General features: G+C 41.7%; 1 protein-coding gene across 2 annotated transcripts; it reads right to left on the bottom strand.

The window, feature by feature from the left end:
- Positions 1-3918: 3918 nt before the first annotated feature.
- mtg2 (mitochondrial ribosome-associated GTPase 2) lies at positions 3919-23711 on the bottom strand. 2 transcript variants are annotated; one of them, XM_076276670.1, is made up of 7 exons: positions 23222-23711; positions 21481-21628; positions 16678-16766; positions 14530-14653; positions 13636-13788; positions 5591-5773; positions 3919-4732 (listed from the first exon to the last, which is right to left on the bottom strand). In XM_076276670.1, exons 1-7 carry the CDS (start codon positions 23429-23431, stop codon positions 4608-4610), a joined length of 1032 nt encoding a protein of 343 aa, XP_076132785.1. In that variant the 5' UTR covers positions 23432-23711; the 3' UTR covers positions 3919-4607. The 2 variants fall into 2 exon arrangements, with proteins under 2 accessions (XP_076132785.1, XP_076132783.1); XM_076276668.1 differs by lacking the exons at positions 3919-4732; positions 5591-5773; positions 13636-13788; positions 14530-14653; positions 16678-16766 and adding exons at positions 19250-20114; positions 20418-20556; positions 20840-21058; positions 21163-21278.
- Between the last annotated feature and the right edge of the window lie 602 nt (positions 23712-24313).

The raw sequence follows: 24313 nt of genomic DNA, 5'->3' as shown, positions 1-24313 counted from the left end.
TGTGGAGATACATTGAGCCTCGTAAATGGTGTAAAACAGTGATTTATTTGCATGGCTATGCCGATGCCGAGTTTATATATGTGTGGGTTTGATGTGAGTGACACTTGTTGTTTTGTTTGGTTTGTATTTTTTGGGGCTGAAAACTGTGGAAGCCATTTTTACCTGGTTGCATTGTTGCCTATTTATTCAAAGTATTCTACTGGGTCATAGCACTCTTAAAATGATACTTAAAAACTGTACCACTTGATTTTTAACTGAAATCAATAAACTGACTACTTGGGGAATCCTACATCTCTTTCATTTGTTTGGTTGAGTGGCCTGCTTTGGGAGAACCTCTTAGCACACAGGTGGGGAGTCATTCTGGGTTCTGGGGTCTCAGTAAGGGCTAAACATTGGTACTAGTGGGCAAATTCTGCCACATACTGTATGATTTGTTGCTGTAAAACCAATCCGCACCCGTAGAATAGATTTGTATGTGTAGTACATAGTTGTAATATTGAAAATTTCTTGTACAAATCATTTTTACAGATATACATACTTTCTACAGTTTCAAAATGTGATAAGCACATTACATACAAAACATACGTACAAGACATATAAGTCAATCTGGATTCCATACAGAAACACATTCCCATTGGATTTGGGCATGTGGGCTACACAAACATTTAACCAAGGACAATAAACTGTCTTGTTTTGTCTCAGTTTTTGAGCCATGTGTCAAGATAAATTTGAAAAATAACCCCTTAAATAGTGACTTCTGGCGAGTTTTATGGAAAGAAACATTAATCCTTTGAGACCTAGGCAGTGCAATTTGTCATTATAAGGGCCATATAGCCTACATCCTATATCTTGTTTTTGTTGTATTTTTCAGGACAGTTGGGGATTTATACCCATCTGTGAAAGTAATAATAATAACAAGTAATAATATGTCAGCCTTTATATCAAGTGTGAACAGGTGTAACTTAACTACTAACCCAGAATAAACTGGAAATAGAGCGTGTTCTATCAAAAATAAAGATTTTATTGACACATTTATTGCAGACACAATCAAATCAAACAAAATAAAAGAACTAAAGAAAATGGGTCTGTCCTACACCAGGGAGATGAAGTGGAGGTAAGCTCCAAAAGGGGAGAAATCACATCACCAGTATCACAGCACACGGCAATTCAGCCCACAGCAACAGTAACACACTTTAAGGACCACAACAGGCCAAGGTGATTCAAGTCACGCCACACATCACACGTGAGATAACTAGCCTACCATCAGATCCCCCCTTTACTGTAAGCACAACACCCACTTAAAGAAGTAAAACAAAATGGCCCATGCACAAGGTTAGTAACAAACAATAGTTCTGATTGACCACAAGGTTTAAATATGGGAAAAACAGTGGTTGGCTCCTTCTATGATGAGACTTTTGTTCAAGGGTGGGACAGTTTTCTTCTCTGGACACATGCAGGTGTCTGGAATCTTGTTTCTTGGCTGATGTGTCTAAGCACTCACTCCAAGTTGTAGATAGATAGATAGATAGATAGGTAGATACTTTATTGATCCCCAAGGGGAAATTCAAGATTGTAGCCTAGTCCTCACCAAACATGAATCAACTCAAACAGCAAACAAATGCAGGCCTCAGCTGCTCTCAAAGCTCAGGTGTGTTTCAGACCAGGAAGAAAGACCCAGGTAAGCTCCTACACCTCTATATAGACACTGTTCCTCCTCTGGGTCCTAGTGCTATACCTGTTACCTTCCCTGCCACACAAGGACAAATTATTTGTGTTTTTGCATTGGTGTCACAGGAAGCATGCCAGTAGAAATAACTTGAATGTAGAATGTACCTTCTGGTAATACTCCTCTGCATTTGTCACCTGAAATAACCTGTTCTTGCATATGTGCGGATGCCATGTATCCAAAAGCACAGCTGATCTGTGCATGCCAAGACCAACTTTTGATTCTTTGATAAAGACAGTCAATTCATTATTTTGGGTTGCTATTACATTTGAATTGCAGACCAAAGACTGTGTAGAAATGTGCTGTAATTTCAAAACTGGATTACTCGGGAACAGCTTATTGTACAGCAAAATGCTTCATCTGATCTGGCTATTTCACTTTCAACTTGACTGCACTCCTTGTGTTTGCGCATCAATAGGCATAAGGTTGCAGGATCACCTATTTTGGAATTTTAACCAGATACAACGAATGCTATTTTTTGATTGGATGTCAGGTGATCATTTATTCGGGTTATCATTTTATTTGATGTCAGGTGATCATTATTTATGAGCGGTGAGCTACTTCTGAACCATGCGAGAAATTCTCTCGTATGCCTGTGCCTCGTCCATTAATTATGTGGATACCTTGACATAGTATTTTTTCTGCATGAGAGTGTGTGAACTTCTCGGCGTGTGAGCGTGTGAACTTGCTGAATTGCGTGTGTCTCACGCCCATTTCGCAATACTCGAGAACCCTGCTGGTTCTAAAGAACAGGAGTGGAAACTGTTATCCCCTTGAGGATATTCCTGGCAGCCCTTCCAAGAATGAAGAATGTCACCCTCAGACTTATCCTCATTCTGATGAGTAATCAAACAAATAGACTACCTTTTTTAAAGCATATTTTGGGTCTTTTTGCCTTTAGAGAGAGAGAGAGATGGGGTGAGATTTGAACCTGAGTCCTCATGGGCACTTGGAACCGATGATATGGACACTTGTGCCGCAGCAACCCCAACGACTACTTTTTTGTTTAAGTTATGAATGTGAAAGTCTAAAATATAGCATGACTGTCCTTATAATGATCATAAATGGTCAATGATTGAAATGCATATTATGGAATATAACAATTTGATACAACTATAAAAGTAGCATTTAATACTGACAGGTTGTAGGGCTACTAGACATCAACCGAGGATGAGAATACCAACATGAAATAGAATCTGGACCCAAGTTCAAATCTCAAACCCGCCATTGTGAGTCCTTGTTGCTTTGGATGAAAGAATCTGCTAAATACCAGCCAACTTTAACTTTAAGTTCACACCACTGGCTGCCTTTTGAAGGCCAAACCTTTTTGAAAACCCGAGCCAGTTGTTACAGAGTACAACCACAGGTTTCTCACACACACACACACACACACACACACACACACACACACACACACACACAAACGAAAGAAAATGAGTCGTGCTTGATTTCTGTCCCCTTATTTTACAGGGTGGTTGTAGTGAATACAAAACAACATAAGGCTGAAGAGTTAAATTCACAGTTCTGTAAAATGCAACAATTCATATGAGGACAGCTGTAAAATGAGAAAAAAATTCTTTAAAACATCAGCCCAGTTGGTCAAGATGATGAAGATTCAGGACATGATGATGAACATGAAGGCTATTACAATGGAATATAATTGAGGTTATTTAAATGCAACAGTGAATATGTTCCATATATTAAATTAGTTCAATATGAATTTGTGACATGATCCTTTAATATTTGGCAATAAACAAAGTGCCATTTAATTTCTATTATTTTTCTATGGTTTAAAAAATGGATTTAATACTCTTCTGGTTTACTTGCAATACATGCAATACATACTGTTTTGTATTATCATTCAGTAACACAAGGGTGGCAAAGAGGTGGAATCTCTTCACATACTTTTTTGATTTTGAAAACATTTGCATACATTTGCACAGCAGATACGGATATACAGGGCTGCTATTGTGCATACACCTGGCTTTTGGTGCCTGCCTATCTGTGTACAGATACCAAATAAAGCAACTACCTTAACAGCTGGATTCACACCTCATGCAAGCAATTTACCCTTAAAACGGCCAGAGTGTGAACATGGCAAGGAGGTGACTATTGGTCAGTAATCTAAGATTACAGAAACATGACTCTAAAGTCAAAATCTGCAAAAATGTTTGGTTAGCAAAACATTTTATCATATAATGCATAACAGATGAAGGGATAAAGCACTTAATCTTGTGTAAAAAAAAATATTGTTGCAATCTCGGTGTGAATAGATAGGTGAATTTGCGAAACTTAAACGAAACTTTAAAAAAAAACTTTAAACTTTGTTATGGGATCAATACATAAATGATGTATGAATAAATCTATATCTTATTTATATACAGAGATACATTTGTTGTATGAACACTAACATGACTTATCTGATGGCAACGATACTAACAGAATGGAGTCATATTTACCATGCAGACTTAATGCAGCCTTTGACTGTGACAGACAATGAAGCTCACCTAACAGGAGTGTTGTGCTTCTCATGCACAAGGCATGCTCACCAATTAGAAGTGGCCCAACTTAAAAAGTGAAATTAGGCTTGAAGCTTGACTTTCAAAAATATCACAAATCAAATCGCAATCACAATATCTGTCTGAAAAATATATATTTTCTCCAAATCGTGTAGCCTTAATTTGCACACAGTCTTCACACTTGACATTATTTCATTGTCCTACTTTTCATAAAACATTGCTCTGGAAACTTTAGGAATTACCCTCTTCTTATGAACTATGATGTGGTCAAGGGTCAGAGCGCTTTCTGAAATACCATCCCAGTCGTTTTATTGATGAAGGACATCATTTACCACTGAAGCTTGGTGTGTTTAGGTATTGGTCTATCTGGAGTGTGGACGATAACCTGTCTCTAGGAACCACTGGTATGCCTGCATGGCCTCGGGTGAAATATCCTGCTTAACCTGGAATCCCTTTTGTGGGTAGTCTCGGATTCGCTTAAGGACCCCTAAAAGAATAGGAAGAAAGAAAAAAGACATCAACAAAAGAGAATGGTGTACTGAGATCACTACTGACGCAAACTCTAGAGGAAACTGTTCAGTATCTTAAACCATGTTGTCTTGATATACTGCCATCTGACTTTTCTGACTGACCTGTTACCAGTAGTCAATGGCCTACTACAGTAATTTTCATGTAATCACTAAAAATAGCTGTCATTAAGCCACTCTTAAAAAGAGACCTCAATAATTTAGCAAGTTCTTTACAACTCACAAACTTTTTGAACTCAGAACTTTTGATCAACCAGAGATGATGCTGAGCACTTCTGTTTAGATTCTGTTACTGCCAACACCACATTCATTAGAACTCCCATTGTCCGGGACGCATCAGGACGCATTAGTGTTCACGCTACACAGGATAAGTGGTCACATGCGTCCATGCCTGACTATCTCGGCGAGTGGTTTGAGCGATTGGATCACAATGCAATGGCTATTTACACTTGTATTAAGAACTGACCTCTTGGGATCTAATCACCCAAGACTTATATAAAAACAAATGTAAATGGGGTAATTCATTACCATAGTTATGCAGATGACACATAAACACACCAGGCTCTCTCATCAGATGACAACAGCTCAAGAAACACACTATTCTTCACATAGTAAAACTCTTATTGCAATGTTTTTCATTATTCTATTCTATGTAAGCAATTGTATTTGTCTTTATCTGTTTTCCCCTTTGTTTATGTAGAGTACCTACCTATATGTATTAAAATCTGCTATATAAAACAAATTCCCTTGCCTTGCCCTGCCTATTGACACCTGCTGACAGGTCAAGTTCTAGTTTGTGTTGTGTTGGAAGTAAGTACCAAGCATGTAGCAGATGAGATCATGTTTGCTGCCCACACTGGCATTGGGATACGAAGCCATGTCTAAGCGGGGTGAAGTGACGATGGTGTGAGTGTGTCCTTCTGGTCCGGGCCACTGGCAGAGAAAGGTAGCCATGACTCTTCGCTCCATGAAAGGCTGCTGTACTAGAATCAGCTTACTGACTGGAGGAAGAGACAGGAAAAGCTGATGTAGACAAATCACACAGGAAATGAAAAAACTCTACATTCAATATCCACCCACACACTGCAGTGGCCAGCCTCAACTGACCGCATGATGTCTGCCTCCCTCTATGTGGGAACAGTGTAAGCTAGTGTTACGATAGGTTAGGGTCACTTGGTAGGGTGAGCACTGACTTACAGGCGGGGCTTCAGTGATGTCACTACCTGTGGCTAATTAGGTTAAATCATAGACTGTATATATACTGTATATATATACAGTCTATGGGTTAAATTGGACACCTGTCCTAAGTCCTGGGCTCACAATTAGTTTTGCAGGCCTATGAGAAAGACTAGCGGCCTGTGCTTCCCCTCATGAGCGTTTTGCCTGTTGTGAGTACGGCAAACTTGGACCCCATTTACACGAAGGAAAACGCAGATATTTCCCTGCGGTTTGGCCTCTCGTTTACACCAAAACCCTGTTTTTATCACAGAAAACGATTATTTCCAAAACCTCCGGCCAAAGTGGAGATTTCTGATAACGCCGGTTATGTGCTGCCGTGTCAACGGGGATAAACGGCGTTTTAGCTTCTTAAACGTCACATTATGCGCCAGAAAATCCTTAACGTCATGTGAGCGCCTGATGTTTACAGTTTCTTTGGCTACTGATCAGGATTATCATGGATGCTGTTAAGGTGCTACTAATTTTTACTTTTGTGCAAACGCTTCTGGCCTGTTTGCATTTGCAACAACTGCTCGACATGGAGGAGCAGAGGCGAAGGATCGCACGGAGGTCAGCATTTTTACTGCTCGTGTTAGTCGTTGGTGTCGATTCTAAGGATTTTGATTGGCCAGCATGGCTTTATTCCTTTCCCTACACTGCCATCCATAGGTTTGGCATAGTTATTATGGCGCTCAACAGCGTATTTATGCGGGTTGATGTAAATGACAAGTTTTTTGAAAACAATGTTGTGTGCACGATGTTACCCGGCTATGTGTAAATGTGGCCTTGGACTGTTTTGTTCGCTTGGATTTTAAAACCACCACACACAACTGAACTCAGCCTAGGAACCAAAGCTTGGGCTGTTCGTTATCGCGTTGAAAGAGAGCTATACCGGGTCAGCGAGAGCCACAGGTAAGTGACCTATCGCTGGAGCTCTGCCAAAGCTGACACAACACACATTGCACCCACACACGGTAGGTTCTACTTCCACGTCTTTACATCACGTAATAGTCCAGTGGACAGAAAGGTGAACCCGGAAATGTTGAGTACACCAAAGTTTTATGATGGAAATATATAGTATGGGTTCCCAGCATGCAGAAACTGCCGGATGCTAATTTGCATATGTTGGGCAATTTGTGTAACTTAGCTAATTAGCATAAATTAGCATAATCACCTATATTGATCATATTATAAGAGCTGCTTGGCCAAAATGGACCATGTAAGTATGTTTTTAGGGGTTACTGGAGATGCTGAGTCCATATCTGACATTTTCAAGATTCAAAATCACTATTTAAACTTGGTTTGTTCACGTTTTCACTCTCATTAAGCTGATTTTGCTGAGTTTTTGGGGGCGATTTAGACGGATTTTTGGAGGATAAAAATGTTCAGTGTTTAGGAATAATTTGGATCCTCAAGTTATTTCTGAATTCCACAATCATTTTGGAAATAGCTATTCACTGGCCCTCTGCTGTGACTCACAATTGAGTAACAAAGGGAAGAACTAGCCTCTACTACTCCTCACTGTCCTCATCCATTGTCCTGTCGCCATCTTCTCCAGACTCTTCATTCCTGTCCTTCTGCTGTTTTTGCTGTGTAAATATATTGCCACATGTAACATCACTGCCTTTGCAGAAACAATAATTAGTACAGGCCAGGCCTGCAGCTGCACAGCTGCACTTTCCAGATATATGTATACACAGTTTTAACCCAGCTTTGCAGTTACAGCTGATAACATCTAACAAATCAGGAGGAGCAACAGGACTTGAATCGAGGGTGGGCAAGTTCCTCTCCTTTCTTCATACCTGTCTTCTAACTCCCTCCAAAAGCGGTTATATCCACAGCCGGTGGATCAGGACGGTCTGCGGCTTTCCAAAGCAGCACCTGTAGATGGGCACGTTTTCCATGGAGGAGCAAGTTGCGTTCTGTAGGAGACAGTGTCTTCAGTATTGGAGGAGCCGGGAGTGGGAGACCTCACCGCCAGGGATGAATTACTGCACGGGCCTACCGGGCCCGGCCCAGGGGCCCGAGGGGTCAGGGGGCCCTGAAGCCCAAGCCTTTGCATGAAATCATTGCCTCAATATCGACACATCAGGATGTAGGCTATGAATCTGATTGAATTTAGTATTGGCCCTCCCCAAAATGCACCAGAATACAGGAAATCACATCAAACAAATTAAAACATTTCTGAGGAAGGACCCCGAAACCCCCCTCCACATATGCGACAATTAATGGGGGGCCCTTAATACATCTGGGCCCAGGGGCCCGAAAGTTCATAATCCGTCCATGCTCACCGCTAGGTGGAGGCCCAAGCAAAAGGATCCGAAGAGAGCCCTTGTAAGGGGTACTAAAAAGCTTACAGAGGCCTTCAGTAGAAGCCGCGGGAGGAGACCAGCCGTCACCTGGGCCTGGATCTCGATGCAGTGGCCACGGCGGAGAAGGACTTCATGCGACTGGGAGAGCGGTCTGAGGAAGCGGCCTTGGAAAATAAGGTAATGACGCTGGCCTGGGCGCTGACTTCACTGAGAGAAGACCTTGAGCCCCTGCCCCCGCCGGACAGCTTTAGGCTGGAGTTGGCGGTGGCCCTGGCTGCGGAGCAGAGCAGAGGTGGAGCGGCAAGGAGGTGGTGCCTTGAGGACGGACGGTTGGCGGAGCCTGTTAGAGTCGGCCTGTTCGCCGGTGCTCTTTAGAAAAATAAGGGGGAAAAAGTTTGTTGTGTGAAATCCGATGGCACGAGGCGGTGTGGAGCGATCGTGGCGGTGTGGAGTGGCCGGAACAGCGGAGGACAGCTCTGCGACAAGGCAGCAGAGGAGGGACGCCAACGTCGGTAGCTGTAGCCGTGTGCAGCGTGGTCCGGCTGCGATGGAACTGCAGTCTGCTGCCCCGACTGGCGAGACGACGGAGTGGAGCATCGGAGGTGCAGTGCCAGTTACGGTGCTCAGCGCCGGGGAGTCTGTGGCAGCGGAGGCTAGGCCCCGCCAGGTGTTGGAGGAATGTTGCAGTGGTGCACACTGCAAAAGTGCGACCTGAGGGCGTTCTCTGAAGGGAGCTGGGGACGAGAGGCGACAGGCCAGGTGACTGCAGGCACGCCCGCATTGGGCCGCTGGTGGTTGTGGGAATGTGCACACTGCGATGTGGGATGTGGGAATGTGCACACTGCGAAAGTGCGACCTGAGGGCGTTCTCTGAAGGGAGCTGGGAACGAGAGGCGACAGACCAGGTGACTGCTAGCACGCCCCGCATTGGGCCGCTGGTGGTTGTGGTTCCCCAGGGTGAGTAGGGCTCCTGCGGTGTGTGCACCCCACCTGCTGTGTGGCAGTGCCAGAGACTTTGCTGGACTGAATGTGGGAACTCCCGCGCCGAGGATGGCAATGGCTTGTTGGGGTAGCTGTGTCACGCCAGCGTGCTGGACTGTGCTTGAGATTCCCACGATGTTTCGCGCTGGGGATTCTGGGAGAACTGAATGATCATCTCAATACCAATGTTTCCCAAAAGGCTTGTCCCAAGGAGAACAGTATTACCTTAAACACACATGAGGAAACTGAACAGTCCAATCAGTAGACTATGATAAGCTAGCCAACTATGCTACTTTGTTTACAATATTTCCAGGCTTCAACCAGACAGCTGAATCTGGTAAAGTTGTAATAGAAATAGTAGGCCTAAGCTATAGGCTATCTGCATAAAGTGTGCTGTCATAAATATCAGACATTCAGTAATCTCTCTTTTTATATCAAGATATAAAATAATACAGATATATTACATTGTAATCCTCTGGTATTTTAAGGTAGGCTATTGAAATGTATAGCCCCCCCCATCCAAAAAAAGAAAAATCGAGGTTCGTATCAAACCGTGGGTCAAGAATCGTGATACGAATCGAATTGTTTGGTTGGTGTATCGTTACAGCCCTACTGTATATCGCTACAGCCCTATCCTCCAAAAATCGGTCTAAATTGTACCAAAAAACTCAGCAAAATCAGCTTAATGAGAGTAAAATGTGACCAAACCAAGTTTAAATAGTGATTTTGAATCTTGAAGATGTCAGGTATGGACTCAGCATCTCCAGTAACCCCTAAAACATACTAACATTGTCCATTTTGGCCAAGCAGCTCTTATAATATGATCAATATAGGCTATTATGCTAATTTATGCTAATTAGCTCAATTACAAAAATTGCCCAACATATGCAAATTAGCATCCGGCAGTTTCTGCATGCTGGGAACCCATACTATATATTTCCATCATAAAACTTTGGTATACTAAACATTTCCGGGTCCACAATGGGGCTCTATGGGCTGTCCACCGGACTATAATGCCAGTGTGTAGGTTAGTTCTAGCTTTTCTTTTAGGTTACGGTGCGGTCCGAGGTCAGCTATAAACATACCCTAGACCAGTGGTTCCCAACCTTTTTTCAGTGATGTACCCCCTTGTGAAATATTTTTTTCAGCCAAGTACCTACTAACCAGCGCAAAGCATTTTTAGTTGAGAAAAAAAGACTTAAAACAGAGCACTGTGCCATCAGTGTCTAATTTAATAAACTTTGGAACTGATAAATATCAATATATGTATGTATATTTTAAAATCTCACATACCCCCTGGAGTGCCTTCACGTACCCCCAGGGGTACACGTACCCCCATTTGAGAACCACTGCCCTAGACAACGTAGCTTTGGTTTAGATGCTGCGCTTCGGCCTTCTCGTAACACTCTTACAACGTCTTACAAACAATATCTGCTGCACAAATCCACAGTGTAAGGCCTGACTCGCTGCAGCATTCTGGACAGCAACAGACACGCCCACTCCAGTCTTGCACGGCCTCCCCAGAGTTTTGACACCTGTGACTGATATCCAATTAGTAGACTTGCTCTATAAAAGGACTTTGTATCTGTTGCCTCGACGTGAGGTATTGTTTGTATGAACTCTACTAAGCCGTGTTTGTAGTTATTCATTGAGAGTTACCTGTTTAGCCTTTTTCCAGTTTAGACCTTGCCTGTCTGTTTTGACCAAGCTTTTTGGATTACGTTTTGGATTGTTCGCCCTGTCTTTGGATTTCCCTGTGTAACTGACCTTGGCTTGCTGTCGGCTACTCTTTGGATTGTGGACTTGTACCTTCGCTAAGTAAACAGAACCAAACTGCACTTGAGTCTGAGACTTTATTTATCATCACACACAGGACATGCTTGACTGAATTCATGTCTTTAATTACCTTCTCTGGAAATAAATCTCAAACATGTCAAATGAATTTAGGGTGTGTTTTTGTGGACAAAGTACACAATTCCTTTACCTCAGTCAAAGTAGAGATACACCTTGTCAAATATTATTCCAGTACAAATGAAAGTTGCTCAGTCAAAAATGTACTTGAGGTACTTGCGTTAACATGGTTAAGTATTTTCCCTCTTTAATGTATTGTAATGTAATGTTTAATTTATCAATACTACCACTGTGTTCCAATTTACGTACTTATGTACTTACAAAACATTTTTTGTCCGAACAGTTATCTTTCATTGTTTCTGTTTCTTTAAATACATTTACATGAATCATTTAGCAGATGTGTTTATCCAAAGTGACTTTAACCTTAAAGGTGTAGGTTTTTGAACATTCTAACATAAGATTCCGTTCCGCAACAATTGAAGGTCCTAAAATTCTATGTTGAATTCAATGAACCCAGATATTTTTTAGAACTTTCATTTCCCAACATTCCCATCACACCAGTGTGACGGTACTGAACACTTAAGCTAGTATAATAGACAAAGAACCCCTCTGAGCAATGCTGCGCTGTTCCTGACTGTTGTTGTTCTGGCATGTTCCCGTTTGATTTTGGGCGATAGCTGTTTTTCTGGAGAAAATTAATCATCAGAAGGGGAAACTGATTATATTGCCTCAGAAAGTTGCTCCATCATCACCTTTAGAGGACTTTGAGTCACAGCTGTCAACACTGAGTATTGAAAATAAGGGTGATTTCCTCAGGGCACAGGCAGCTAGCGGATTGTGAGAAGATGTTTTCTGTATTAGACAAAAAATGTTTTAGCTTAGAAACCGCCTAACATCTCTTAGAGAACCTTTAAATAGGCTATTATCACTCCAAGGTCGCCTTCAAGCAAATATTTGAGGTTTGAACAAGTTGTTGCCGCAAATTTGCAATAAGGTCATATTTTCACTATATGCAAATTAGGTTTCTGGCTAACAGCTGCGGTTAACTTTTGGCTATGTTGCAGCTATGTCATGTAATTTAGGTTTGTCATCAGAAGTTCACTGGAAGTTTGACTGGAAGTGTGGTGGTAAATCACTGGCGAACACATTTGCCACTAGTGGCAAACTTCTCATTGTTGCCCGAACTTTGCTGGAAGTTTGCCTCTAGCGGCCAACATTAGCAAACTTCTTGCAACATCTTCTAGTGCAGGGGTTCCCAAACTTTTCCATGACAAGGCCCCCCAAATACCACTAGGTTCTGGCCAAGGACCCCCTTGATGTGTTATTAAGCCAATCAACAATACTACGGCAAATGTAAAAATACATTAAGATAATCCTAATAATTATTTTAGCCACAAGCACTTCGTGATGGAGCATACAGTGTGTAAAAATTGTATTTGGGGCTTTCTGCTATATGAGAGCTATCACTCTACTATTATTCCCAGTCATTATCATGGGAAATATAATGTTAAGATATGCCTCACATTATTATAATGGCATTGTATAACAACCCTCATAGTAATAGGTATGTTTTAAATTATTCCTTCCAACTTGCTGAGGCCCCCCTGGCACCCCCTCGCGGCCCCCACTTTGAAAACCACTGTTCTAGTGAACTAATTTATTTCCCAAACAAACCAACAACAACCACACGTTTGCTGCAAATCTGCCGCAAACATTTAATTTTTGGGTCAGGTATAGGGTTAATGTTATGAGAGTATTAAATCATGGGATATTTGACGGGAAAATATTAAAATGGAAAAACAGTTAAAAAGTTACGGTAGGGACCAGAACAACAGTTAAAAAAATGGGATGGTTGACAGCTATGCTTTGAGTAGAAACTGAGCTGGTTATCATATTGAGTCAGGTAAGGCCTATAGGTGAGTTTAGAGTTGTTTAGACTTTAGAGAATGTAGTACCAATTGTGTCTGCAGTAATGTAATTGAGACAATTACACTCCTCAGTGGTTGGTTTGAAGAGATGGGAGTCAGATTTCCAACCTCTTGATAACACAATGCATTACACTGTTCCAGAAGTAGCCTGCCAACTGCTGTAAGTCGCTTTGGATCAATGTGTCTAGCAAATGAATAAACGTAAATGTAAATGTAATACTATGTTCAAACGAGTCAACTGAGACTGTGATTACATCTAGCTGTTTTCTACTATTTTACTGACAAATAAGAGCTACCAGAGAACACCTTCTAGCACAAGTTTGCAGTCTAGGACACTATTTTTGTTGAGTTTTGAATGCATTGCTTCATTTTGCAGAAGATTTGTGCTTTTTTGCATGTTGTGTAAATTGTAAATTGTTTGTACAAGTTCTGGAAAAAATAAGACTGGTTTTGAAAAGGTGTTTAAGGCGTTAAAAAAAACTGTCCTACACTTCCCCCTAGTGGTCACCAGGTGATACAACTTCATCAGATAGAGCCGGATGTAAACTGAGCACTCAAGGACAGGTTATATTACCCGGGACATTGTTGTTCTGTAGGACCTGGTAGGAGAAGCGGATGTTCTGTCCGGTGTTGGTTGCTGCAGTCTCTAGTAGGATGCTGCTGCGGGGGACTCCCATTCCGCACGCGATATCGAGGAACACCTCCGCCTCTGGACGCGTCCACACGCCTGATGGACGCGCACAAACACACGAGATGTGTGAAAAGGACCAGTTACAAACTACAAAGGGATACAATGGATCTACTCTTGATAAATTAATGATTGATGATTTAAGTTGTTGAAGGCTTCTACCTATAATGATTTATAATTAAAAAAACATGTTTTTTTTTAAAAAAATCACAAAATGCAAAAATGCATGATTGTGTTGCACAAGAAAAGGTATATCCATATCTTTATGATCCATAAAGCCACTATACTTAGCAATTATATTTCACTACACACTATATTTAATATACAAGTATTTCAAATTATATTGCAAGATGTGATAACAGCATTAGTGTGTGTACAACACTTTGAAGGGAGGGGATAGGCATAACTAACTATATATATATAAGTATATATACTCTTTTGATCCCGTGAGGGAAATTTGGTCTCTGCATTTATCCCAATCCGTGAATTAGTGAAACACTCAGCACACAGTGAACACACAGTGAAGTGAAGCACACACTAATCCCGACGCAGTGAGCTGCCTGCTACACCGGCACTCGGGGAGCAGTGAGGGGCTAGGTGCCTTGCTCAAGGGCACTTCAGCCGTTCCTACTGGTCGGGGTTCGAACCGGCAACCCTCCGGTTAGAAGTCCGAAGCCCTAACCAGTAGGCCAAGGCTGCCCTTACTATGGCAATCATTTTAGTGCCATATGCCTCAAATGTAAATATGCTAACAGGACTATTGTTACAGGTGGATCTCACCTGCAGTCTGGTTGCCGAGGTAACCGGTGAAGAGCAGCCATGGAGCAAACCCCTCAAGGAAGAGCTCAGCTGATCTCTCTGCCACTCTCGTATCGTGGCAGCCAAGTCCAATGATCACATCACTCTAAGATGGACAACAGTCACTGAAAGTTAGGGTGGTGGCCTTGTCCTTGTACCCGGTTGCAGAGTGCACTGCACTCATATCCTTATTCCCACTGTATGCTGCGGCCTAAGTCCAGCTGACACTCATGAAACTGTTGTTTCATTTTGTAGTTACAGTCCATGCTAAGCAACGTCCTTGTTTTTTGGATGCTTTTTCTATATTATTAAACTACATGCAAAGAAATATTCATACTCCTTAAAATCACTTTCAGTCACTTGTACTCATTCTCACCCATCCTAACTCATGGAATACGGAAACATGACGTCACACTTTGGTACTCTATTATCTATACTGACGATAGAGTACCAAAGTGTGACGTCACATGTTCTACATAAACCAAATTAACAACAAGGAATACTAGGCCAGACTAAAGTTTTCTAGAAATGGAATGTTTTTTCGCGTATGACAAGCAGTTTGCTTTTCCGATGATTGAAGCAATTATTGAGAATAGATCGTCTTTATTTTTTTTATTTAAAAACTGAAACTAATGTCATGCAAACCGCTGTCGCTCCTGAGTGCAATCATGTTTCGATCTGTAGTGATTTTCTCCTCTTGAAATGAATTTATTCTCATTTTCAAAGAAAGAACACAGTGAAGCAATAGAAAAACGGCATCTAGGTTTGGTTGTTTAGAACAGAAAATCTGGTTGCCTGGACAATGTGACATAATGGCTTTGGTGCTCTATTGAATATGCTTGTGTTGCGCTTTGAAAGTTGAACCAAGTTCAACGCTTAGCTTGTTCAACGCTAGCGTTGCGCTAGCGCTGCAACTGTTCCTGTATCGAACCATAGAGAACAATAGGAAATCTGCCACTTACCGCTGGCCAGTGTGATCCCCGCTTAACTAATATATTCATCATTCAACTGTTCTTTGTTGGTCATTCTCTCAGTGCACTGAATTGCACTTTGCACTGAATTGAAAAAATAAACCGTTGCTTTGCATGCACTGGTATTTCCTTCAGGAAATGCATCTCTTTTGTACTGAAGTATTTTTATCTTGTAAGTGAAAAGAAAGGGTATATTAAAGGATAGTTTGTTCAGTCAGTGTATTTTTTTGTATGACTATTTTGGTGGTCCCTGCCATCTTAAGAGAAGAGAGTTCATAGAAGTAGATTAACAAACTCTCCTCCGTATGTACTGTAGCTATTGTCTCATTTGTTGTATGGACTTCTCCTAGCAAGATGTACACTTACAAAATTAAAATGACTTCCGTTTGTCTGTAGGGACCCGCTCCACAGCATCACAGATGTGTAATGCTATTTTGAGCCTTGTCAGCCAGAGGCTTGAAATACCGATTTACTTTGATGTATCAAGCTGGCCCCCAAGGCTATTGCTATGTTTTGTTGTAAATGCATATTATGGTCTTACTCAAAACTACTCTGATTAACATCAATTTGGTCACCAACAAAAGTGTACACTCGTTATCATCCAAAAATAGACCCTGGGTTGTTCAGAGACCAGAGTTGTCCTTTAAATACAATGATCACAGCCTTTCCTTGCCTTGAGGTAATCTAATATAATTTACTACATATACAGTAGGCATCCACCAACTGAAGAAAAAACATTTGGGAGTGACATATTTGACATTTCATCTGAGCAACCTTTTGGGAGAAGCATAAATGTAATCTCTAGGCTATTATGTGTATGAAGAGCAACCTATTTGATACAAGAACTGTGTTTTACAATATCGTTATTCTATTGATATGGTTCTGGTGTTGATCAACTTGATGGTCTCCTACAGACCGTCTACAGATGCTGTGATTATAAACAAACTGTAAATCTGTAAACATACTAACTATATAGGGTTAGGTGTTTGGTTTGGTTAAGGTCATGTTCAGTAATGAACTGAACTTGAATTTCAACAAATCATCTATAAAGTGCCTGTAGGCAGTCTATCCAAGTAAAGTGTCACCCAGGTGTTTCTGCTATTCCATGGCACATCTGTAAATTCACCATCATAGAAATAGAAAATATCGTATTATGTACCTTCTCCAAGGTCTGATTTAGACTGAGATAATCCCACAGAATTCTGGCTTTCCTGTCAATCTCATCATCCATTTCTCTTGCATGCTGATCTGCCAAGGAAAATGAGAAACAATAGGATTCAAATTACTCATTCTATGAAAAACACCATTAACTGTTAAGACAAAAAAAATCTAGAGTGTCTACCCATTAAAGTAAAAGCAGTGTTGGCCTTCCCTCTTTAAAAATGACACTGCAAAAAATGCTGTGCTCCAGAAAAGTGCTTTGGAGTCCATAAATTTGCAAGCAACTGCTGCTGCATTCAAGACAATGTAAAAAGAAGAGCCCGAATCTCGCTAGGGGCACTTTTGTGCTGCACTGCATTCAATTAAAGACAACACCATCCGGCACAGGAACTGCCGCCTCTCCCTGTGACGTCAGTTTCCTTTTCCTCTCTGTTCGTCCTCCTCTGGGAGAATGATGAAAAGGGGAACCCGTGACACAGCATCTCTGTGCTGGCCCTCGGATCACTCTCCTCTCTCCCATTCCCCCCTGTGTGATGGCCAGTCAGCTACAAAGAACTTGTGACGTAAAGAATGAACAAGCATCCACCCTCCCCGGCCCCCACCCCACCCATTACTCTTTCACCTGCCCTTCGCTCCCTCTCGCTTACCGTCGGGGAACTGATGGTGGTCACTGCTCTGGACTTAGATCACTGGAAAATGAACAAAAGTATCCTTTAGGGGATGGCTAACTATATTAGCAGAACAGAGAAACTCTTCTCCAGTTGCACATCTCTTGACGTGATCTACTCAACGTCCACGACTGCTCCCTTGCTTTGGGATTGTTTTTTTTTTTTTTTGTTTGTTTACTTTGAAAAGGTGAGAGCCCTCTGATGATTGTGCTGGCTGACCTGCCTGTAGCCCCTCCCCTTGTGTTGCTGACAGTCCAGTCAGCAGCAACACAAAAACATGCCCCATTGCCCCGCTATGACCATAAACAGTCACAAACACCACGCTACCCTGCTGTGCTTTTGAAAAAAAAAAAAAGAAAAACAAACATGAACAATGGTGTAGAGAAACACCCTTCAGGGCATTATGTCTTCATGTTATTTGCAGCCCTTGAAATTACATCAGTTTTACAGCCTGAAAATCACATTTTCTGGGAAGCAATGTTTGGGCATTAATTAAAGTATTATTTATAGGCTGCCCAAAAGTTTTAGGGTGGAAGACAAACATGTTCTCAGTATGACTGAACCATTAAAAGTTTGTATGGAATTTTCATTGATTTTCTACAAGGCCCTAGATTTGGAAAAAAGTGCAAAAAGAGTGATATTAAGGGTAGTATAAACTATATTTTATTAATGTTGTATATATGAGCTCTCTAAATATAATGGGCTTGAAGATTTTAAGGATTAGACACAGGGAGGTTGTGTTTTTCTGTATTTTCTTAGGATGAAAATGGTATGTGGGGTAGCTAGTAGGCACTTGAAAATCTACTGGTATGTGAAAGTAGCTCAGTGTATGGGCATTTAGTGTACAAAGTGCCGATGCTGTACCATAGATAGTCAAAATCATTGTTCTGACTCAGGGACAAGAATGAAAACCCATTGGTATACAATATAACCAAGTAAGTACATTTATGTATGAATGAAACAAGGTACATCATTGGCACTTTATACACAAAATGACTATAAATTGAGTTATTCCCACGTTGATGTTCCTATTAGCTACCCCACACACCATTTTAGTCCTACGAAAATTACGAAAAAATGCAATCACACCATGTTTCATCCTTATTATCTTCATGTTCATTTGTTGCAGAGACCTCAAATATTGGCTCAACATTAATAAAGTATTGTATTGGCAGATAAAATAATAATTGGTGTCATGTGGATACAGAAAATTAGTTTAGAAGACCTTCAATGTCAACAGTTTTGCATTTTGTTACATATCTAGGGTCTTATATAAAACTAATGGGCATGCAGTGCAAACCTTTAACGGTCCAATCATACTGAGAACATGTCTGTTTTCCACCTTACGAAGTTTGGGCAGGCTGGGAAAAATACTTTTCAAGATATCAATGCCTAAACATGGCCTCCAATATAAGGCCTTTCTGAGAGTGTAAAAATGGTATAATCAAGGGTGAAAAAATTATGAAAACATTGGAATTTAACAAAAATATTGTCTTAGTTTTGGGACCTAAATATTAGAGAGAAATCTGAGCAGCAACCATTTTCCTGGACTTGACACGGAATGACCCATTTCCCTTACCTACGAATGGTAAACTATTGCTCAACTGCTCCTCCTTTCCTTGTTTGTTAGTTTCTGTTGTATTTTCTGATTATACTGACCCTATTATCAGAAACACCTGTAATTATTTACATTAATTAAATGGCCAATGACCATATAGATAAGGTAGGTAGGGTGTATTATAAATGTCAGAAGAGACATACATTAAATGTGCATAACAACATCTATGACTTCACAAAGGTGTGGTGACATCAAAGCTACATTGTTTTTAAATGTCAGAATTGATGAGTAAAGCTTCATTATCTGCAAATGAGAGGTGACAAGACCCACTAGTAAAACAACTGTGCATAAAATATATACATTTATTTGTTAAATATTTAATTATACAGCTTTCAGCCTCAAAACATCTCTACGAGTAGTCCATACAAACAATAGAACAGTGCTGTAGTCCATGGCAAGTAACAACATTCATTTGTGGGAATAGACTGAAACCAGAGTGTCTACTGATGGATAGAAACATGCATTGCTTGCTCTATTTTTTTTGAAGTCATACCATCCATTTAACAGATAAACAGGAACTAATCAGGGATCAGCACTGCTGTTGAGAAGCACAAGTGCCCACACACTCACAGATACAATGACCTTCAGTACAGCTCAGCCATTTAGCATGTCTGCACACAGTTCATCCATCACACCTGAGTGATGTACACTGGTTGTAAGATTAGGAGTAACCACAGGTAGTGTGAGCTGTTCAGTTTATAGGGACCTCATGTTCACGTTTTGCCCATGTCTGTGCCTTGACCCAGCCCAGCTACCACGTAAGAGGCCGCTGCCCGCTGGAACCATTTCCTGTCTGCAGGTAGCCATCGTACAGCTCTCGGAGGTGCAAGATCAGCTCCTCCGTGTTCTGGCCCGTCAGAGCCGACACAGGGATCACCCTTTGGGGGACCTGTGCCCTGAGGGCCTCCAGGTTCGTCTGTGCCTGGGGCAGGTCCAGTTTGTTGGCCACAATGACCTGGGGTCGCTGGGAGAGGCCCGGTTCATACTGGTCCAGCTCAAAGCGCAGGTGCTCCAGCTGTGCCCAGGGCTCGGGCTCGGAGAGGTCCAGAACAAAGAGCAGGACACGACAGCGTTCGATGTGCCGCAGGAAGGACACGCCCAGGCCACGGTTCAGGTGAGCGCCACGGATCAAGCCTGGGATGTCTGCCACTGTGGCCAGAGCAGCAATCAGATGGGAGGGTTTGAGATGGGGGAGAAAGGATAACAATTACAGGGGAAACAAACTGAAGTAAACAAGACCGTTTTAAACAGCACAGACACATTCATTAGAACTGGAAGGTCACGTAAGCGGCCAACATGACTGTAAATTCAAAACACACCAGCCTTCTAAACAACGAGGACAAATGAGAACGATAAAAATTGCCTTGCAACAAACTTCACAGAAGGATAGGTTTCCAAAAAGAGAAGGATATAACAACTTTAAAAACTCGAAGTACAACGTGTGTGACGTACCTGCCACCTGTTCGTGGTCTCTGTACTGGACTATCCCTACGTGAGGGTTGAGTGTGGTGAAAGGGTAGGCTGCCACTGCTGGCTTGGCGTTGGAGATGGCCCTGAGCAGGGAGGACTTCCCAGCATTTGGAAACCCGACCTGAAGATCATACAGAGTTCCATGAAGACGAGCCCATGATGCCATCTAAAAATGCTTAAAGCTACTATCTAAGGAAATACAAATGGATGGCCCATCAACAGCACACACCATCATCTCCACACACAAACCGGTTCAACTACTCATTGATAGCATATTGTGCAAAAAGCTGCACAGTTATTAGGGCACATTCTTTGGAAGTGCAATAGGCTTTCAAGTGTACATGGCAAAATCTCACTCTGAGAGGAGATTGACTTGGACTGCAATTGCCGTTTCAGACTCTCACCAGTCCAGCATGGGCCATGGTGCGCAGCTCCAGCTGCAAAACTCGTTCTTGACCCTGCTCCCCAGGTGTGGCAGTCATGGGCGCGCGGTTCTCATTGGACAGGAAGAAGCGGTTGCCCTTCCCCCCTGCCCCTCCATGAACCGCCACAAACTCCTGACCATGCGTTGACAGGTCAGCCACTATTTTCCCCATCTCTCTCACGATAGTACCAGCTGGCACCTACCCCACAAAGACCAAAATGTCACAAGTATGTCACAAAGGCCCTGCACATGTGATAACCAATGAAATCGATGGAATGTCTTATTAGAGCCAGGAGGACTCACTGGGATGTAAGTGGCTTTTCCATTGCGCCCGTAACAGTTTTTACTGCCTCCGGCTTCTCCATCCACACCTAAGTATACAGCCGATACTGTTGACAGGGACTTCACCTGTGTGTTTACTAGAAGATATTCAGGACACCACAGATCACTCAGCGGCACACAAAGATATGTTCATTTATATAATCTGTTCAGTGGCACATCCATTCCAAACAGCAACATGCCAACAGAAGTCATGCTATGGAGCTATGGTGGAATATCAATCTCTAACAATGACCAGAGCATGTATCTAGACAAAAATGACAGCATTGAGAGAGCATTCACCTTTGAGGATGACACTCCCACCATCACCTCCGTTGCCTCCATCAGGTCCTCCCCACTCCTTCCTTGGTTCACTGTGGAATGCGCAAGCCCCTTTGCCCCCTGAACCAGCGACAAACCTCACCCTACGGTAATCCACAAAGTAGCGTGTCTGCGGGAGAGAAATTTACAATCAGCAAGCGTCAGCGTAATCAGCATCGGCCTTTTCAAAGACTGAACTTAGTATTGGGTCAAATGTGGTGTTCTGCAGCCATTAATCTAACTAAATTCATATCTACAACAGAAACTAGGAACAGCATTGAAACAGTGTTAAGTTAATAGGTCATTGCATGTCAAATCACACAGGTCACCCTCTCCAAAAAAATCTGAAAAAAAAAAAAAATCACAGGTGTTTGTAGACCAAATCTATGCATAAATCTTAAATAGTATATCTGTATCACTAATGGTTCCAAAACTACAGCCCTTTGAAGTTTCAAGTCATTTTAAGCATTGTGGTGAACAATCCTTTTTGTTCAACTTCCAACATTATTGTCTCTTTTCACACACATTAGTGAAACTATGTGAATAGAAGTACACATAGACCAGTAGGCACGGCTGAAGTGCGCTAACCCCTCACTGCTCCCCGAGCGCCGCTGTTGATGCAGGCAGCTCACTGCGCCGGGATTAGTGTGTGCTTCACTTCACTGTGTGTTCACTGTGTGCTGTGTGTGTTTCACTAATTCACGGATTGGGATAAATGCAGAGACCAAATTTCCCTCACGGGATCAAAAGACTTAATATAAAAATATATATACTTAATTCAGAGTAGACTAAGAGAGAGTGAGAGTAGTCTACATGATGATGCCAATTGGGCAGGGATATAGATAGATAGATAGATAGATAGATAGATAGATAGATAGATAGATAGATAGATACTTTATTGATCCCCAGGGGAAATTCAAGATATTCAATATAGAAGGAGCAAGGAGGAAATAAGGCTGATTATCAGTGCCAGAGGAAGAAAAATAGGCACAGAGCATCACCTGGCCATGCTTCACTTTAAACATGCACCTTTCAGGGTATTCTTCATTCTTCTTCATCCAAACATACTACAGTTCTATAAGCATTGAACAAAACAGAATACTGAACCAAAACCATATGAATGAGTGGCAATAGGTTTGGTTGTTAATTCTATGGAGCAACGGAACAAAACTATAACTTTTTGGGCCTCTTAACCGGTGGTTATGTCTGGAAGATGAAGAATGAAGAATAGGCCTACCCTGAAAGGTGCATGTTTAAAGTGAAGCATGGCCATGGCCAGGTGATGCTCTAGGCCTATTTTGCTTTCTCTGGTACTGATAATCAGCTGCAAGGGGTACAGTCATTCAAATATTAGGAAATCCTTGGAGAAAACATACTGTCCATAGAAACCAATAGAATTGTAAAGTGAGTAAGATGAGTATTGTCCACTAGAAATGGACTGATATTTCTCAGGAATGCTACCACAGCGGATGTCTGACTACCCATAATCTTAGCACTGGATTTTAACAATGAAAAGTGTCCTTTTATCAGTGCAAAATACACTTTTTGTGAAGGGTGACAAGGCTATGTAATACTAAAAAGATAAACATATTACTCCACATGTTCACTATGGCTACAGCCTTGGATATCAGTTAGGTCTTTGAGTAGCCTGCCACATTACCGTGTGTTAAAATAGACTGACAAAGCTATAACAACATTGATATAACCTAGAACAGTAACTTACCAGCTTTTTCTCAGATATGTCGGTCTTTTTCTGAATCCTACGGGCTTTTCCACACAATCCGCAAGTTGTGGAAAATGGTTTCTTGGACAGTGGGTGCCAGAAAGACGTTTGGTTGCCCCACGATCCAGGCCAACCACAGGTCCGCCTGACTTGCCTGGTCCATTTTAAAATATGTTTTACTTGAACCAGGATAACTCTATTTGTTAGCATTACCAATACACTCCAATACAACAAAATGTGAACCCGGTGTGTTAACGTAACTAGCAAACGACAGCTAATGCTAGCTAGCTATCAAATGTCACAACCTTGAGAGATTATTGGGTGAATCTTAAACTGTCGTATGATGTTGAATTAATTAAGAACCTGGTGCTAATAATATAAGGACGTTTCAAAATGTGGGGGAACCCAAAAAGATGAAAGCAATACGTGCCGTTGCAAAATAGTAGGCTAAAAATGACTCAGATAATGTTGTGGCAGACATTGTACACACTACGGCGGCTGGAGAGGATTAAACATAACGGCGAATGCGCCATGTAGCCTACTTAGTGAAAGGTAAACCAAAGGTTCAACAGCATTAGCGCCATCGAATGGTATGGAGTGTGTAGGCCTATGGTTGAGATAACTTATACCTTGTCTTTCCCTCAACTGAACAAATATTAGGCTGATCGTTCACAACTTCACATATTGGCCAGACATGAAAAGGTAAGCTTTGCTTTATTATGTTCCATATTAAACAGTACCAAAAAGAATACTATATATTACAAGCGATGCACAATGATTTTAATTTATGACAATAACAGAAGTAATGCTCTTATTTGGTTAGTGATAATCTCTCGCACACTAGGCTACACATTGGGGATGAAAGTCTGATACACATAAAATGAGACATCCAAATCACAGTATCCCTGGGCCTAAAAAAATAACACACATGCACATACACAAAGTGATGTGGTTGCGAGGTTATGGTGTCCTTCGATTGTCATGGATCATCGGTTGTGTTACAAAAGTAGCTGTTTAACAGCCAGATACTTCAACTCTATGTAAGCTTCATTTGCAACTTCAAGAGGATATGGGTTGTGCTGTCCCCTTAGG

This window comes from Alosa pseudoharengus, unplaced genomic scaffold (assembly GCF_046254945.1).
Source record: "Alosa pseudoharengus isolate Yale_2024_CS ecotype anadromous, Long Island Sound unplaced genomic scaffold, YU_APseudo_1.1 YU_APseudo_1.1_scf_9, whole genome shotgun sequence".
NCBI classification, from domain to species: domain Eukaryota; kingdom Metazoa; phylum Chordata; class Actinopteri; order Clupeiformes; family Clupeidae; genus Alosa; species Alosa pseudoharengus.
The sequence above is the reverse complement of the archived record's forward strand: the minus strand, read 5'-3'. Positions and strand labels throughout refer to the sequence as shown.

Excerpts from the sequence above, each read along its gene's own strand:
- mtg2 (XM_076276668.1), bottom strand. The coding sequence starts at position 23,431 with ATGCTAACAAATAGAGTTATCCTGGTTCAAGTAAAACATATTTTAAAA. Across the intron at positions 21,629-23,221 it reads ACATATCTGAGAAAAAGCTG|ACACGCTACTTTGTGGATTA; the intron begins GTAAGTTACTGT and ends TCTCTCCCGCAG. Across the intron at positions 20,115-20,417 it reads AGACCACGAACAGGTGGCAG|TGGCAGACATCCCAGGCTTG; the intron begins GTACGTCACACA and ends CTCTGGCCACAG.